Source organism: Panthera uncia, assembly GCF_023721935.1.
Source record: "Panthera uncia isolate 11264 chromosome E2 unlocalized genomic scaffold, Puncia_PCG_1.0 HiC_scaffold_19, whole genome shotgun sequence".
Taxonomy (NCBI): Eukaryota; Metazoa; Chordata; class Mammalia; order Carnivora; family Felidae; genus Panthera; species Panthera uncia.
In genome coordinates this window covers 31,692,436-31,707,441 of record NW_026057588.1, presented here as the reverse complement: position 1 = coordinate 31,707,441, position 15,006 = coordinate 31,692,436, and the positions used below count along the sequence as shown (strand labels likewise).

At 40.6% G+C, this 15,006-nt stretch overlaps 1 protein-coding gene across 7 annotated transcripts in view; it reads left to right on the top strand.

Annotated features, from left to right (window-relative positions):
• Positions 1 to 14,169, top strand: part of PSME3IP1 (proteasome activator subunit 3 interacting protein 1) — a 30,992-nt gene extending 16,823 nt beyond the window's left edge. For all 7 annotated transcript variants that reach the window (XM_049622196.1, XM_049622198.1, XM_049622201.1 and 4 more), the window contains exons 6-7: positions 6,165 to 6,229; positions 13,806 to 14,169. In XM_049622196.1, coding sequence (XP_049478153.1) covers positions 6,165 to 6,229; positions 13,806 to 14,023 — 283 coding nt within the window. In that variant the 3' untranslated portion in view covers positions 14,024 to 14,169. The remainder of the gene's footprint in view (positions 1 to 6,164; positions 6,230 to 13,805) is intronic.
• The last annotated feature ends 837 nt before the right edge of the window (positions 14,170 to 15,006 follow it).

The following is a 15,006-nucleotide window of genomic DNA, read 5'->3' as shown; positions in this document are numbered from 1 at the left end:
GGGCGAAATAATGTTAAGTTCAAATGCAGTCTGTTAGGGAAATCAGTAAGGCAACCAGCCACATGTTTTTAAGGGAGCGCATTGATGCACTCTTGTGGTTTGCTGCACCATCTATCTGCTGCAGATGTTCCTAGGACATGGCTTACGTCTAAAAATGTCGTCATGGTTCAGCGGTGGAGGGGAGGAGTAGCAGTAACCTGAAAAGGGCCAATTACCTGAGCCATTAATTATTCCTTTCAAGTTTTCACGTAAGCTTTCATGCCTTGCCCAGTGTCTTTCAGGATTTGGCCCTGGGTCAGTTTTACTGGACTTCACCAAGAAAGGGCTCTCTAGGTGGGCAGTTAGATACCTCTCAGCAGCGTCTTGCTGCTAGCAGAATGGATGTTACAACCATCTCTTTTCCTTAGTCCTTAGATCACCTTTTATTAGATCATCGATTATTATTGTTTTTTTGTGGCAAGGTGATAAATTAGTCTCCTGGGGCAGGAGTTCCTAATCTACCCAGCCCTGGGTTTATTAGAATCACCTGGGAGTTTGTTAATGTGGCTTCTAGGCCTTTCATTAATTCTGGTTCATTAAGTTTGAAGTGAGGTCTGGGAGTCTGATTTTCAAAGTTCCGCAGGTGATTCAGATGCTTGTGAAAGTCTGGTGCCTGGTTCGTGCCTAGAACATAATCAACAAAATTGAGTCCACCTCTGTGCTCCCTGTCCATTGCTTTTCTGCCTTGCTGCTCTCACACCACGTTCCCAAGTCTGGTTTATCATATTTTTGCCTTTCTTTACTTTTAGTAGTTTCTGCGTGTGGGGGGGAGGGGGTTGTTCGTGTTTGTTTTTGTTTTGGCTACCTATATACGTATTCATAAACAGTGTAATAGCTTGCTTGTATTTGAACTTTATAAAAACAATTTCATTCTGTATGTGATCTTCTGTAAATTTGGTTTTTCACTCCAATTGTTTCTGTGATTGAAACAGTTTTGTGTGTGTTCGTGTATATATAGCTGTAATTCATTCATTTCCACTGTCATATAATAGTGCTTTATGAGATACTAAAATGTGTCCATTCTCTTGTGGATGCATGCTTGAACTATAATAAATGGTGCTGATAGGTCCAGGACGTGCTCTATTATGTATGTGCATATGTTTCTCCAGAGCTGTGCCGGTCAGTGTGGTAGCCACTTGGCCACCTGTGACTGTCAAAATCTGAATTAATTGAAACGAAAATCTTCAGGGTGCCTGGGTGACTCAGTTGATTGAGGGTCTGACTTCAGTTCAGGTCATGATCTCACAGTTCACGGGTTCGAGCCACGCATCGGGCTCTGTGCTGGCAGCTCAGAGCCTGGAGCCTGCTTCGGATTCTGTGTCTCCGCCTCTCTCTGCCCCTTCCCTGCTCATGTTCTGTCTCTCTCAAAAATAAACATTAAAAAAAAAAAAAAAACCTAAAATTTTCAATCCAGTTCCTTAGTCACACTAGTCACATTTCAAGTGTTAAATAGCCACAAGTGGCTAACTGCCGCCCTACCGGACAGCACAGATCAGTGATGTAGTGATTTTGTGAAATAGTGTTTCCTTGCTGTCTTAATTTGCATTTCCAGTTCACATATAGTTGACGTATTTCATATGTTGATTTGCCATTCAGGTGTCCTCTTCTGTGGTAGGTCCGTTCAAATATTTTGCCATTTTTCTACTGGGTTATTTGTATTTATCTTAATGATTTGTAGGTGTGTTTTGTTTGTTTTTAAATATAGTCCTGACATTTCCCTACCCCCCCCAACCCCCAGTTTACAGCTTTTCTTTTTACTCTCATTAATTAATTTTAAGGTTTTTAAATTCTAAGGCAGTCAGACACATAATATTATATTAATTTCAGGTATGCAGCATTATGATTTGATATATGTATATATTATGAAATTATCACAATAAGACTAATTAACATCCATCACCATACATATTTACACATTTTATTTTACTTGTGATGAAAACTTCTAAGACCTACTCTTAGCAACTTGTAAATGTACACAGTACAGTGTTATTAACTATAGTCACCCTGCTACACATTACAACACCATGACTTTTAACTGGAAGTTTATACCTTTTGAAGATAGTTTTGTTTTTAAGTTTATTTAGTTTACACACAGAGAGAGAGAAAGCAAGCAAAGGAGGGGCAGAGAGAGAGAGAAAATGTATCCCAAGCAGGTTCCACACCAACAGCACAGAGCCCAGCAAGGAGTTCAAACTCCCCAAACATGAGATCAGGACCTGAACCGAAACCAAGAGTCGGATGCTTAACTGACTGAGCCACCCAGGTGCCCCTGAAATCAGTTTTTTTTTTTTTTTTTTTGGAAGGTATGAGCTAGGGATCCCTTTTCAATTTTATTCTTCAAGTGAGTAGCTAATTTTCTAGCAACGTTTACTAAACACTACTCTCTTTCCCCAGTGATCTTCAGTGTTACTCTCTGTCTTATAACAAGTTTCCAAACATATGGCTTTGTTTGGGAGTTTTCTCTCTCTCTCTCTCTCTCTCTCTCTCTCTCTCTTTTTTCTTTTTCTTTTTTCTGTTCCTTGGATCTATAGGACCAGTACCACTCTGTGTACTTATTGTAGCTTTATAAATAACTTTGATATCTGGTAAGGCAAGTCCCCTTATACTTTTCTCAGGGGTATTTTTTTTTTTTTTTCAACGTTTTTTATTTATTTTTGGGACAGAGAGAGACAGAGCATGAACGGGGGAGGGGCAGAGAGAGAGGGAGACACAGAATTGGAAACAGGCTCCAGGCTCCGAGCCATCAGCCCAGAGCCTGACGCGGGGCTCGAACTCACAGACCGCGAGATCGTGACCTGGCTGAAGTCGGACGCTTAACCGACTGCGCCACCCAGGCGCCCCTTCTCAGGGGTATTTTGTCTATTGTTGGCCACTTTGTTCTTGCATATAAATTTTAGTTAGATTTAAATTTTATTTTTTTAATCTAAGTTTATTTTTATTTATTTTGAGAGAAAGAGAGAGTGTGTGAGCAAGCGGGGCAGGGGCAGAGTGAAAGGGAGACAGAATCTCAAGCCAGGCTCCGTGTTGTCAGCTCAGAGTAATTCATTCATTTTCACTGTTGTATAATGGTGCTTGATGCAGGGCTCAAACTCTTGAACCCATGAGGTCATCACCTGAGCCGAGGAGTCAGCTGTTTAACCGACTGAGCCACACCTAGATCTAGGCACACCTAGATTTAAATTTTCGATTAAGTTCTTCAAGTTTATTGGAATCTATTAAATGGTTTGATAAATTTATGGAGGAAACAGATCTTTATGGATATGAGTCTTTCTACACATGGTATATATACATTTATTTGTTTCCTCTAATGTTCTTCAATAAAGTCTTAAAGTTATCTTTCAAAAGGTAACGGTTGTGCATATATTTTATTAGATTATTCTTAGGCGTTTTATAATTTTTTTGTTGCTGGTTTGTAAAAGTGCAGCCAATTTGGAGTATTTATATCTGGTCACTCAGCTCTTATTAACCTTAACAATAACTCTTTAATAACTCTTAGTAACTTTAAATTTTTATTTATTTATTTTTATTTTTTAAATGTTTTTGAGAGAGAGAGAACATGTGTGTGTGAGCTCACAAGTGGGGTGGGGGGGGGGAGGGGCGGGGACAGAGGATCCAAAGCGGTCTCCTATGCTGAGAACAGAGAGCCCGATAAGGGGCTCAAACTCTCCAACCATGAGATCATGTCCTAAGCCAAAGTCTGATGCTTAACCAGTTGAGCCACTGAGGTGCCCCTATTCATTTATTTTTTTCATTGATATTTTAAAATGTTTGTTTATTTTGAGAAGGAGAGCACATGAGCAGGGGAGGGACAGAGAGAGAATCCTAAGCAGGCTCCACACTCTGTCAGCACAGGGCCCAATTCGGGGTTATTTATTTATTTATTTTTTTTTTTGAGACCGCACACAAGTAGGGGAGAGGGGGAGAGGGAGAAGCAGAAGACCAAGCCGGTGCCACGCTCGACACAGAGCCCAATGCGGGACTCGATCTCACAACTGTGAGATCATGACCTGAGCCAAAATCAAGAGTCAGATGCTCAATGGACTGAGTCACGCAAGTGCCCCAGTGTTTTTTTGTTTTTCTGATTGCTGTGGTATCTGTAATTGTGTCCTTTTTCATCCCATATATTGATGGCTTGTATTTTTATTCTTATTTTGGCTGGTTTCTTAATTTCTCCTACCTTCTTTCTCTGGGGTATTCTTTACTTCAAGTTTATTCTTTTATAATTTCTGTTATAAATGAGTGTCAGATACCTAGCTAATTAATTTTCATCTTTTCTTTTTAGTTATAGGCACCTGAAAGTGTAATTCTTCCTCAGCTTTCACTGTATACGATTTTGTATTTCCAACTATTTTTAAATATCCATTATGACTTCTTCTTTGACTTCTGAATTAGAAACATTTTTTAAAGTTTCCAAACATATTCAGGTAACTCAACTATATTTCACAGGACTAAGATGAAGCTCTCCCCCTACCCCCACATTTTAACACCTTATCAGTGGTATCTTAGAATCTATGACATACAATATTTATCTTTTGTTGTTGATATCTGTCTTAATTACATCGTGGTTTATATGTGCTAATTCTTTTGAAATTCCTTTAGACTTGCTTTGTGACCTACTCCTAAGGTTAATTTTTACAAATGTTCTGAGTGAGCTTGAGGAGAATCTGTTTGTTTATTTATTTTTTGTAAATTTCTGGGTTCTATGTAGGTACCACCAAATAAGCAGGTTAATTGTATTGTTTATATCTTCTGTCTCTTTACATATTTGTCTGCTTGCTCTGTCAGTACTTAAGTATTTTGAAATCTCCCACTATAATGATGATTTCTTGATTTTTCTTCAGAGTTCTGTTGAATATCTATTTTAAACTCTTTAATTAGAAGCATACAGGTGCAGAATTGTTATTTGTTCATAATGAATTAAACTTTGTTTCATTATAAACTTTACCTCTTGTAATGTTTTTGGTGTTAAAGTCTGTTTTCCTAATACTGTGCCGGGCATCTCAGCCTTCTTTGGGTTTGGCCTTAGTGACTCTTGCTACTCTTTTGCTTTCAATCTTTCTGGGTCTTGTTTGTTTTTGTTTACTTTTGTTAAATCTTTTGGATTGTCTCATAAATATCTGATTTTAAATGGAGTATGTTCATCTGTTTTTACAGGTAGGCTTGGATTTGTTGGGATTTTTGACACAGTTTCTGCTGTCTTAATGTTGCTTGTCTTTTTACTTAAAAGATATTTTTCCTTGTATTTTTAAAAAAAATTAATTATGATTTTAAAAACTTTTGTTTATTCGTTTTCTTTCTACTGGTTTGGATTCATGCGGTGTTTCTGTTCTTTTGGTGGCTAACCTTGCAACTTACTAGGAGTACTTAGCACAACCTAAAGTTAAATAGCTGTCTTCCTTTCCTACAAAATTATACATTGACCTTAGAACTTTGCACTCTAATCACCTCTTCCTTACATGCTACTGCTGTCCAGGACTTGAGTATGGTCGTGTTGAACACCACAAATTAGATTGTGTTTGCCAGTTCCTTTGTTCACTATCCCTTCCTTCTGTGATTAAAGCCTTCTTTCTGGGATCATTTCTTTCCTTGTTGAAGTGCATTCTTTTTTTTTTTTTTTTTTGACTGCCCTAAATATTAGCAGTAATGGTGGAGCTTGGGGTATTGCACTAAGCTACGCAGCAAGGGAAGTACTTCTCTAGATAGTCTTTCAGTGAAGGTCTTTTGGGTGACTTTCAGAATCATTAACATGTCACTAAAGAGATTTCCTTTAATCTTTAAGAACTTAAATAAATTTTCATCATGTATGAAATTGCCCGGATATTCTCAAAATCCATCTGTGATTCTAACCAAGATGAATGATAAGGACAACAAAGAATCTGAAGTTTAGGTGATGCCTGAAGATCTACTGCTTCACCCCTTGAATTGGCCAGGGGTTTATGCTGTCCTTATAACAGTAATGTAACTGGAAGGTGATTAGGAACCTGAAGTGAAGACTTTTCATTTCAGATCATCCCAGTTCTTTGAGGCTACCTAAGGCCCATATAATGGTTATTGGAATTCCTGTGTCCCAAAGTTTTAATCCCCACAATTGGACATAGCTCAAATTACCATGTTTTTTGTTACAGCTCAGAGAGCGGGAACAGCGTGAAAAGACTGAAGTCGGACACTGACCCAGATGACAAGAGTCAAGGTAGGGTGGCAGCTTTCATTTCACTGTTTACTTGTAATACACATGAACCATAGTACAGGGCTGGACCTCAGCACAGCTGTGAAGGAATGCATGGGTCTCTGAGCAAGCCGATCTAAATTTAGTTTACCAAACTGTTTTCTACCAGGCAGGATTTATACCCAAGAGTATATGTCAACTGCCCTGCCAAGCAATATGTTAGAAACCAGTGGAACTGATAAATGACAACTGTGCTTTCCCAGAAGTGCTTACAAAGCCAAAGCCCTGGTCCCATCACTTCTGCTCACAAAGGGTTTTTCTCTGTGTCCCCCAAATGTCAAGTTTCTTGATTTCACCTGGCTGGCTACCAGTGAGAGGTAGAATGCCTGGCTCTTGCTGATGGTTGGATCAGATCGAGCCTGGAAGCTTAATACAGTCTCCAGAAGCATACTTTCTTTGGTGGTTACTTTTATGCAATCAAATCTGGCACTGTTTAAGTGGCACAGAGTTGTAAGTGAAGGTGAGTGTTCCTGAGGGCCGGATCGGGGATAAGAAATACAAGAGCGTTTTTAGTTCTACCCCTGACTCCCTGGGGAACTGAGATTCTGCGCTAAACTCAGTGGGTCATCTATAAAACAGGGCTTACATTGATTTCTCCCTCAAAATATAATGGATATTTAAAAATGTATATCTGCTGAGCACCAGTAATGGTACGCTGTTGCTGATAACTTTTTGCTCTAGAATTACTTTTAAGAAGGACATTGAGTGAAGAGTCTTCTTTCTACGTATATATCCTCTTCCATCCAATTCTGCTTCCCAGAGAGAAACAGTATTATACATTTCTTATGTGTATATCTGGAGCTATTCTGTGTCTGTATAAGCAATTACAAATATATGCTTTTAAAATTAAAAAAATGTTTATTGAGATAACTTAAAACATATTCAAACATTGAGATAATAAGGAACCCCATCATGTAGCTTCATCAGTTTTTTAACACATATCCAATCTTATTTATACGTCCTTACCTATAGTGTTTTGAGGCAAATGTCAGACATTATATTGTTTTATCCGTAATTCTTCTGTACATATCACTAAAAAATAAGGGTTCTTTGTTTTGTTTTGTTTTTGACATCACAGTGATCTTTTTTTTTTTAATATGGAATTTATTGTCAAATTGGTTTCCATACAACACCCAGTGCTCATCCCAACAGGTGCCCTCCTCAATGCCCATCACCCACCCTCCAGTGATCTCTAAATAATATCAGATAGCATATTAGTATTCATTTTCCCCAATTTTCTCACAATTTTTTTCTTGACAATTGGTTTTTCAATTATTTTTTTTAATGTTTATTTTTGAGCCAGAGAGAGAGCAGGGGCTTGAACTCACGGACTGCGAGATCATGACCTGAGCCGAAGTCAGGTGCTCAACCAACTGAGTCACCCAGGGGCTCCACTGACAATTGGTTTTTTAAAAATCAGGATCCAGGGGCGCCTGGGTGGCTCAGTCGGTTGAGCGTCTGACTTCGGCTCAGGTCACGATCTCGTGGTCCGTGAGTTCGAGCCCTGCGTCGGGCTCTGGGCTGATGGCCCAGAGCCTGGAGCCTGCTTCCGATTCTGTGTCTCCCTCTCTCTCTGCCCCTCCCCCGTTCATGCTCTGTCTCTCTCTCTGTCTCAAAAATAAATAAACGTTAAAAATCAGGATCCAAGCAAGGATCAGTCATACATTGTATCTGGCCTATATGGCTTTTAAAAAAATATTGAGATACAACTCAGTGCCATAAAATTCATTCTTTGAAAGAAGCACAATTCAGTGATTTTGTTTTAATATGTTCACAGAAATGTGTATTCATCACCACTGTTTAATTCCAAAATGTTTCATCACCCCAAAAAGAGTCCCCATGCCCATTAACAGTTATCCCTGTTCTTCCCTCTCTCTAGCCACTGGCAACCACTCATCTACTTTTCTCTCTGTGGATTTGCCTTTCCTGGACATTTCCTATAAATGAAATCATTCCATCTGTGGCCTTCTGTGTCCAGTGTCTTTTCACGTGTTTACAAAGGTCATCCATGTGGTAGCACGTATCGGGACTTTTTACACTGAATAATATTCTGTTGTATGGCATGCTGCATTCTGTCCAGTCATCAGTTGATGGGCATTTGGATTGTTCACACGTTTGGGCTACTCTGAATGATGCTGCTAAGAACATTTATGTACAAGTTTTTGTGTGACCAGCTATTTTCACTTCTCTTGGGTGTATACCTGGGAATGGAATTTCTAGGTCATATGGTAACTCTGTGTTTATATGGTTAACTTTTTGAGGAACTGCCAAATTGTTTTCCAAAACAACTGCACCATTTTTACATTCTACCAGCAGTATCTGAAGGCTCCAGTTTCTTTATATCCTCGTCAACACTTGTTATTGTCTTTTTTATTTTGTTTATCTTTGTGGGTGGGAAGTGATACTTCATTTCTCTAATGACTAGTGGTGTTGGCATCATGTACTTATTGGTCATTTGTATATCTTCTTTGGAGAAATATTTACTCAAATCCTGAGCCTATTTTTAAATTAGGTTACTTGTCTTTTTACTGTCGAGTTTAAAGAGTTTTTTATATATTCTGGTTACTAGACACTTGTCAGATATATGATTTACAGATATTGTCTCCCTTACTGTGAGTTATATTTTCATTTTCTTGATAGAGTCCTTTGGAGCACAAACATTTTTACTTTTGATGACATCTGACTTATCTATTTTTTCTTTGGTTGCTTGTGCTTTAGGTGTCGTATCTAAGAAACCATTGCCTAATCCACAGCCATGAAAACTTACACCTGTGTTTTCTTCTAAGTTTTATGGCTTTAGCTCTTCCATTTGGTCTTTGATCCATTTTGAGTTAATTTTTGTATATGGTTTGAAGTAGGGGTTCATTTTCATTGTGTGTATCCAGCACCCTTTGTTGAAGAGACTTATTTTTTCCAGACTGAACTGTCATGGCACTTTCGTTGAAAATCAGTTGACCAACATGTATGGGTTTATTTCTGGGCTCTCTCTTCTCTTCCACTGATCTGTATGTCTATCCTTATGCCGTTACCACACAGTCTTGATCACTATAGCTTTGTAGCAAGTTCTGAAATTAGGAAGTGTGAGTCCTCCAACTTTGTTCTCTTTCAAGATCATTTGGCTATTTGAGGTCCCTTGCATTTCCATATGAATTTTGGGATCAGCTTGTCAATTTCAATAACAAAGGCAGTTGGAATTTTAATAAGGATCACCTGAATCTGTAGATCAGTCTGGGAATATTGCCATCAGATAGCATCTTAACAATAGACTAGTGTGCCTTTTAAGTCTCATTTGGCCTATAGGTTCTTCTTCCTTTTTATGTTTATTTTTTGCTTCCTTTGTTTTTGTGAAGAAACTGGGTCTCTTTGTCCTGTGGAGTTTCCCAAGCTCTAGATCTAGTTACCATTTTCACAGGAAACAGAGGAATAAAGGAACACCATGGAGATATAATCAACAAGATCTAGAGCATGATCAATTCAAGTGTTTTGGCAAGAATACCTCATATGTTGTTTTGTACTTCCTGTCATCGTCATTATTTTAATTAACATACTCTGTTCATTGCTTAATTCACCTGTAGTATCTTGGGAATCATTGCATGACTGTACATAAAGAGCTTCATTCCTTTTTAAGACTATGTAGTATCCTGTTATATGGTTGCAACATAGTATGTTTTTTCTATTTCTTATGATGGACATTTAGATTGCTTCCATGCTTTCTCTGTCATGATGTTTTATTAAAAACTTTGTACATGCGTTATTTTTCACACCCATGATATGTTAGGTTAAATAGAATTATTGGGACAGAGAAGATATTTGTAATTCTGATTAATATTGTAAAATTGCCATGCAAAGAAGTTATCCCAGTTTACATTCCCATCAGCAATATAGGACTTCCATTTCACAGATATCTTTTTAATATATAGGAAACTTGCTAATCTGGATGTGTAAATAGGATTAAGTGTATACTGTGGGCGTATACACATGCACATACACACAAGTACATAAAACTTCATAGAAATCTTAAGTGTACTTCAGCTAGCCCTGTCTGTGTCTGGTGCTTATTCCCTTGTAGGAATTATTTGCATTAGTCAGTGGAAGGGAAAACTTGTGTGGCAGTTTTTGTTTTTGTTTTTTTTAACGTTTATTTATTTTTAAGACAGAGTGTGTGAGTGAGGGAGGGGCAGAGAGAGAGGGAGACACAGAATCTGAAGCAGGCTCCAGGCTCCAAGCTGTCGGCACAGAGCCTGACGCGGGGCTCGAATGTATGAACCGTGAGATCATGACCTGAGCTGAAGTGGGACGCTTAACTGACTGAGCCACCAGGTGCCCCACTTGTGTGGCCTTTTGAAACCATCTTAAAGGGGCACCTGAACGGCTCAGTTGCTTGAGCATCTGACTATTGATTTCGACTCCGGTTATGATCTCACAGTTTGTGAGTTTGAGCCCTGCATTGGGCTCCGCACTATCAGTGCAGTGCTTGCGATTTTCCCTCCCTCTCTGTTCCTCCCCTGCTTGCACTCTGTCTCTCTCAAAGTAAAATAAAATAATAATACTTGTTTAAAAAAAAACCATCTAAGGCAGAAACCATGTTTCAGAGCCACCTTTTAATCTCTTTGTCTTCCCTTCCACTCTCATAGCAGCATTCTTACAGCTGGGCAAGAGATACCCTCTTTTGGTAGTAAGGCCCCATTGGAAGAATATCCCCTAAAAGCTTGCTTGAAAGTCTTGTCCTTCGCAGTAGAAAGCTTTGTGCCTTTGTTCCCCCCAGAAAAGAACTCTGTGACCCTAATGGAGATTCAGGTTTCCCCCATTGGGGGCTCTGGACTTAGGCTCTGAGCAGAGCCAGTGAACGCACAAGTTGGCCCCATCGACTCTCAACTCACGCATCTGTTTGAATCCCAAGAACATTCCGTATTAGTAATTTTCAGTGTTAATTTGGTATAACAACGTGGTCCTGCAAATGCAGAAGCTGGCAGGAAACTTCACCAAATGGGTGAGATCAGAGGGCACCATTTTGTTCTCTTTGGACAGTTGAACTATTTTTGGAATGAAATTTGTCAGAGTTGCAGTCTCTTTTCTTTCTTGAAACCTAGATAATCGGGAGATTTGGTCTTTTGGCTTAAACTCTGCTGATGCCATTGTGGTCCAGATTTCTTGGTTTCATTTCGTGGCTGGCTTCCATCCTTCCGTTAGGCCAGCTCTAGTCTTGCACAGGTACTCTGAACTTGATCCTCCTTTTCTATCTAAGATAGACCCTAAAATTCAATTCACCCTTGAAATTCTTAATAAAATGACATCTCATTGAACAGCTTCACATAAATTACTTTTCTGAGTAACTGATTTATGAATCAGGTTTTTTTAAAGCAAATATTTCATTTTTTTAAATATATATTTATTTTGAGAGAGAGAGTGTGTGGGCAGGGGAAGGGCAGAGAGAGAGGGAGACACAGGATCCAAAACAGGCTCTGCACTGACAGCAGAGAGCCTGATGGAGCTCGAACTCATGAACCATGAGATCATGACCTGAGCCCAACTGAGCCACCCAGGCATCCCTTAACCAAATATTTCTAACAGAATAATGAAAGTATCACTGTATATGTGAAAATAATAATACAGGGAATGTTCAAGTAATGAATAATGTACAATTTGATGTTGGGTCCCAAATTTTCACCCCTCCCCCCCAATTTAGCTATTTGCAATGAGATGTGTAAAATATCTTTAACACATGGCAAATGCTGGCCTGCTCTGTTCTAGACCCCATGCCATAGGGACGGAGTGGTGAAGAAGGAGCCCTTGCCCTCAAGTGGCTTACAATGAGAGCATACAGATAAGCAACCCGTTTTGTTGTTAGACTGTCCATTCTTCTGCAGCCTTCCTGGCTGTAAGAGTGGGGTGCCCATGAGGTTACAGAGATACATGGGGCTGTTCCTCCCCAATTTAAGTAGACTATGATGCTCTTTGAACTTTTGCATTTGCTTTTCTAAAAAATTGTCTGCATTGGCAGTATATGCATAGAAGATTCAAAAGGGGCAAAAGAATAAATAAAGTTTATTCATTCTAAAATTTAAAAAGTTTGGAATAAAAAAAGTTAAGTCTCCCTGTTCCCCAACCGCTCTGCTGATCTCCCCAGGACAACACTATTGCCAGTTTTATAAGTATTGTTTTAGACATCGTCATGCATGTCCATGGGCATGTTCCCCTCCCTACAGATTATAGCTTACACATACCCTTGCCTCTTTCACATAGCATAGTGGTTTGGTACCAGCACGTAGAGGCTTTACTCTTCTTCATGGCCGAATAATAGTCCATTACACTGGTCCCTTATTAATGAACCTTTCAGTTGCTACTGTCAACAGTGCCGCAGGGCATGTTCTCATATGAACATCATTTAAGATTGAAGGACGTTGCCAAACCGCCCCACATCCTCTCAGCAGCATATAAAGATGCCTGTTCCCTATACCTTCCCTCCTTATAGATTGTTTCCTCTCCCAAGTTTAAATGTCTGTTTTGCTTTTTCTGTGAACTATTTGTACCTTGTGTCCAGTTTTCTGTTCGGTTGTTGGTTGGTTGGTTGGTTGGTTGGTGTCAGAAGAACCTGATCTCACAAAGAAATTGACTTTTGTGATATTTGTTGCAAAATCTGCCTCTGCTTTCATGAAGTCTTGTAATCACCGTCTTTACGATCAGTGTCAGCTCTCAGGTCACGTTCTTACATCTCTGTGTTTCAACACTGCCTTTCTTCAGCAGCTTCTTTTTCCCCTATTAGAACTTCCTGTAAGACCAGCAAATCCACTGAGCTTCTCAACCCTGTGTACTGGCCGCTGGAGGTCTCTTCTTGCTTCTCAGTGGTAGTTTTGATTTCCTCCTGACTTCATATACTTGGAACCATGTATCCTTTTCACATTTACATAAAGTGTCAGTTAGGGGCTCGTAAAGGCGAAAGCCAGGAAGGTATATGCTTGTCAGCCTGAGACACTGAGGTTTAAAGTCCAGCACTTAGTCTACAGTGAGCTCTGGTATCATTCTAGTACATTATTTTTTGATTCAGATTTAGTTTAACATTTTCTACTCTAAGTGGCCTTTAACCTTGGCCTGGTCATTTGACCTCCTTCATCAGTAAGATGGGGATACCTACACAGCAGGTTGTTGTAGTGATTCATTGAGTCCGGAAACATTTAGAGGCAACAGGAGTGGTGGAGTAGAGTCCTTAACTTCTCTTTTTACTTCTAAGTGCCGTATTCCCCTGGATTGAGGCTTTCCATCACTGGGGTGCTGCAGTGACTCTGGGTTTCCCGGAGCAAAAAGAGCCTTAGCTATGTGGTCACATTCTGCATGGCTTTAAAATGTTCTCTGAGTGTGGCTTCAGTTTTCTCAGTTGTAAAAGAGGAACACAGCTGTCCGATGCAGGGGACAGTAGTGACGACTGCACAGGGTGGTTTGGGGCCTCAGGGTAGAGCCCGAGGCTCTGTGCCCCGCACGTGGAAAGTACCCTGTGAATTTTGGGCAAAATGGTGAAGTCACAGTGCTTCCTCCTGTTTTGCAGAAGCCCCGTCCTGCATGTCTCTTGGAAGCACGTCCCTGAGCACTCCTTCCATCCACTGCCCCTCCGCCGCGGTCTGTATTGGCATCCTCCCAGGCTTGGGTGCCTATTCCGGCAGCAGCGACTCCGAGTCCAGCTCAGACAGTGAAGGCACCATCAACGCCACTGGCAAGATCGTCTCCTCCATCTTCCGAACCAACACCTTCCTCGAGGCCCCCTAGCTCCCGTGTCCCTCCCAAGCTCCTGCCCAAGAGTAGACCGGACGGTTTGTTCTGCCTACGGGCATTACCTCCCTCAGAACTCCTTTGCCTGCTTCCTGTGCGCACCGTGACATTTTTAACCTCATCTAAAAATGTGCCAGAGTCCACTTGTGGCCCGACTTGTGTTTGGTTTCTCTTTTCACTCCAGTGCAGATGTCCAGACCTGTCCTGCTGCGTCTTTCCTTGCTGATGTGCTGGGGGGAGGGGAGGAGGGCTCAGCAGAAATTCCACTGAAAATGCCCTGGGAAGATAGGCACCCACTGGTGTGCAGAGTGTTTGGATCATGTTGCTTTCTTTTTTTCCTTTCCCAACAGCACAAAGAAGCAAGGGCAGTTATTGGACAGGTATTATTTAAACATTCGGCTCTAGATGACCATCCCGTTTGGTTGTACTGCATTGTGGAACACATGGGGGACGGGGGGGTGGGTGGGAGAAATGAGCCGGGTGACGGAATGGCGACCTCCCTTGGAACTAACCAATTCTCGATGTTGTGTGACTAAGTAAAGATTCTAAACTGCGTCTGCAGGGAGTGTCACTTAACACTCATCACTCATTGTGAAATTTCTCCTTATTCTTCCTTCCTTTTCCTTTTCCTTCCCCTTCCTCCCTCCATCCAGTGGCGTTTAAGACTCTAAAGCTTGGAGAAACAAACAGGCCTTATCTCATCGTGGCCAGGAAGCAGAAGTGCTGTTTAGGTGTGTAGATGCAGTGACTTATTTCTGGCAGCTTGTAGGATCCTGAGTGCACACCAGTGGGACACACCTGCATCTTCTGCCCCTGCTGGGTACTGTCGAGGCCCCTCTCCATTTGCTACGTTTATAGTTGTGGCTTCTAACCACGGAAGCTCTTACTGGCCTAAAGGTGCTGCCCTGTCCTTTCCTCCCCTCTGCTCTTTCCCCTTTGCACACAGGGCAGCTTTAAGGCTGTGAGCAGCGAAGACTTAG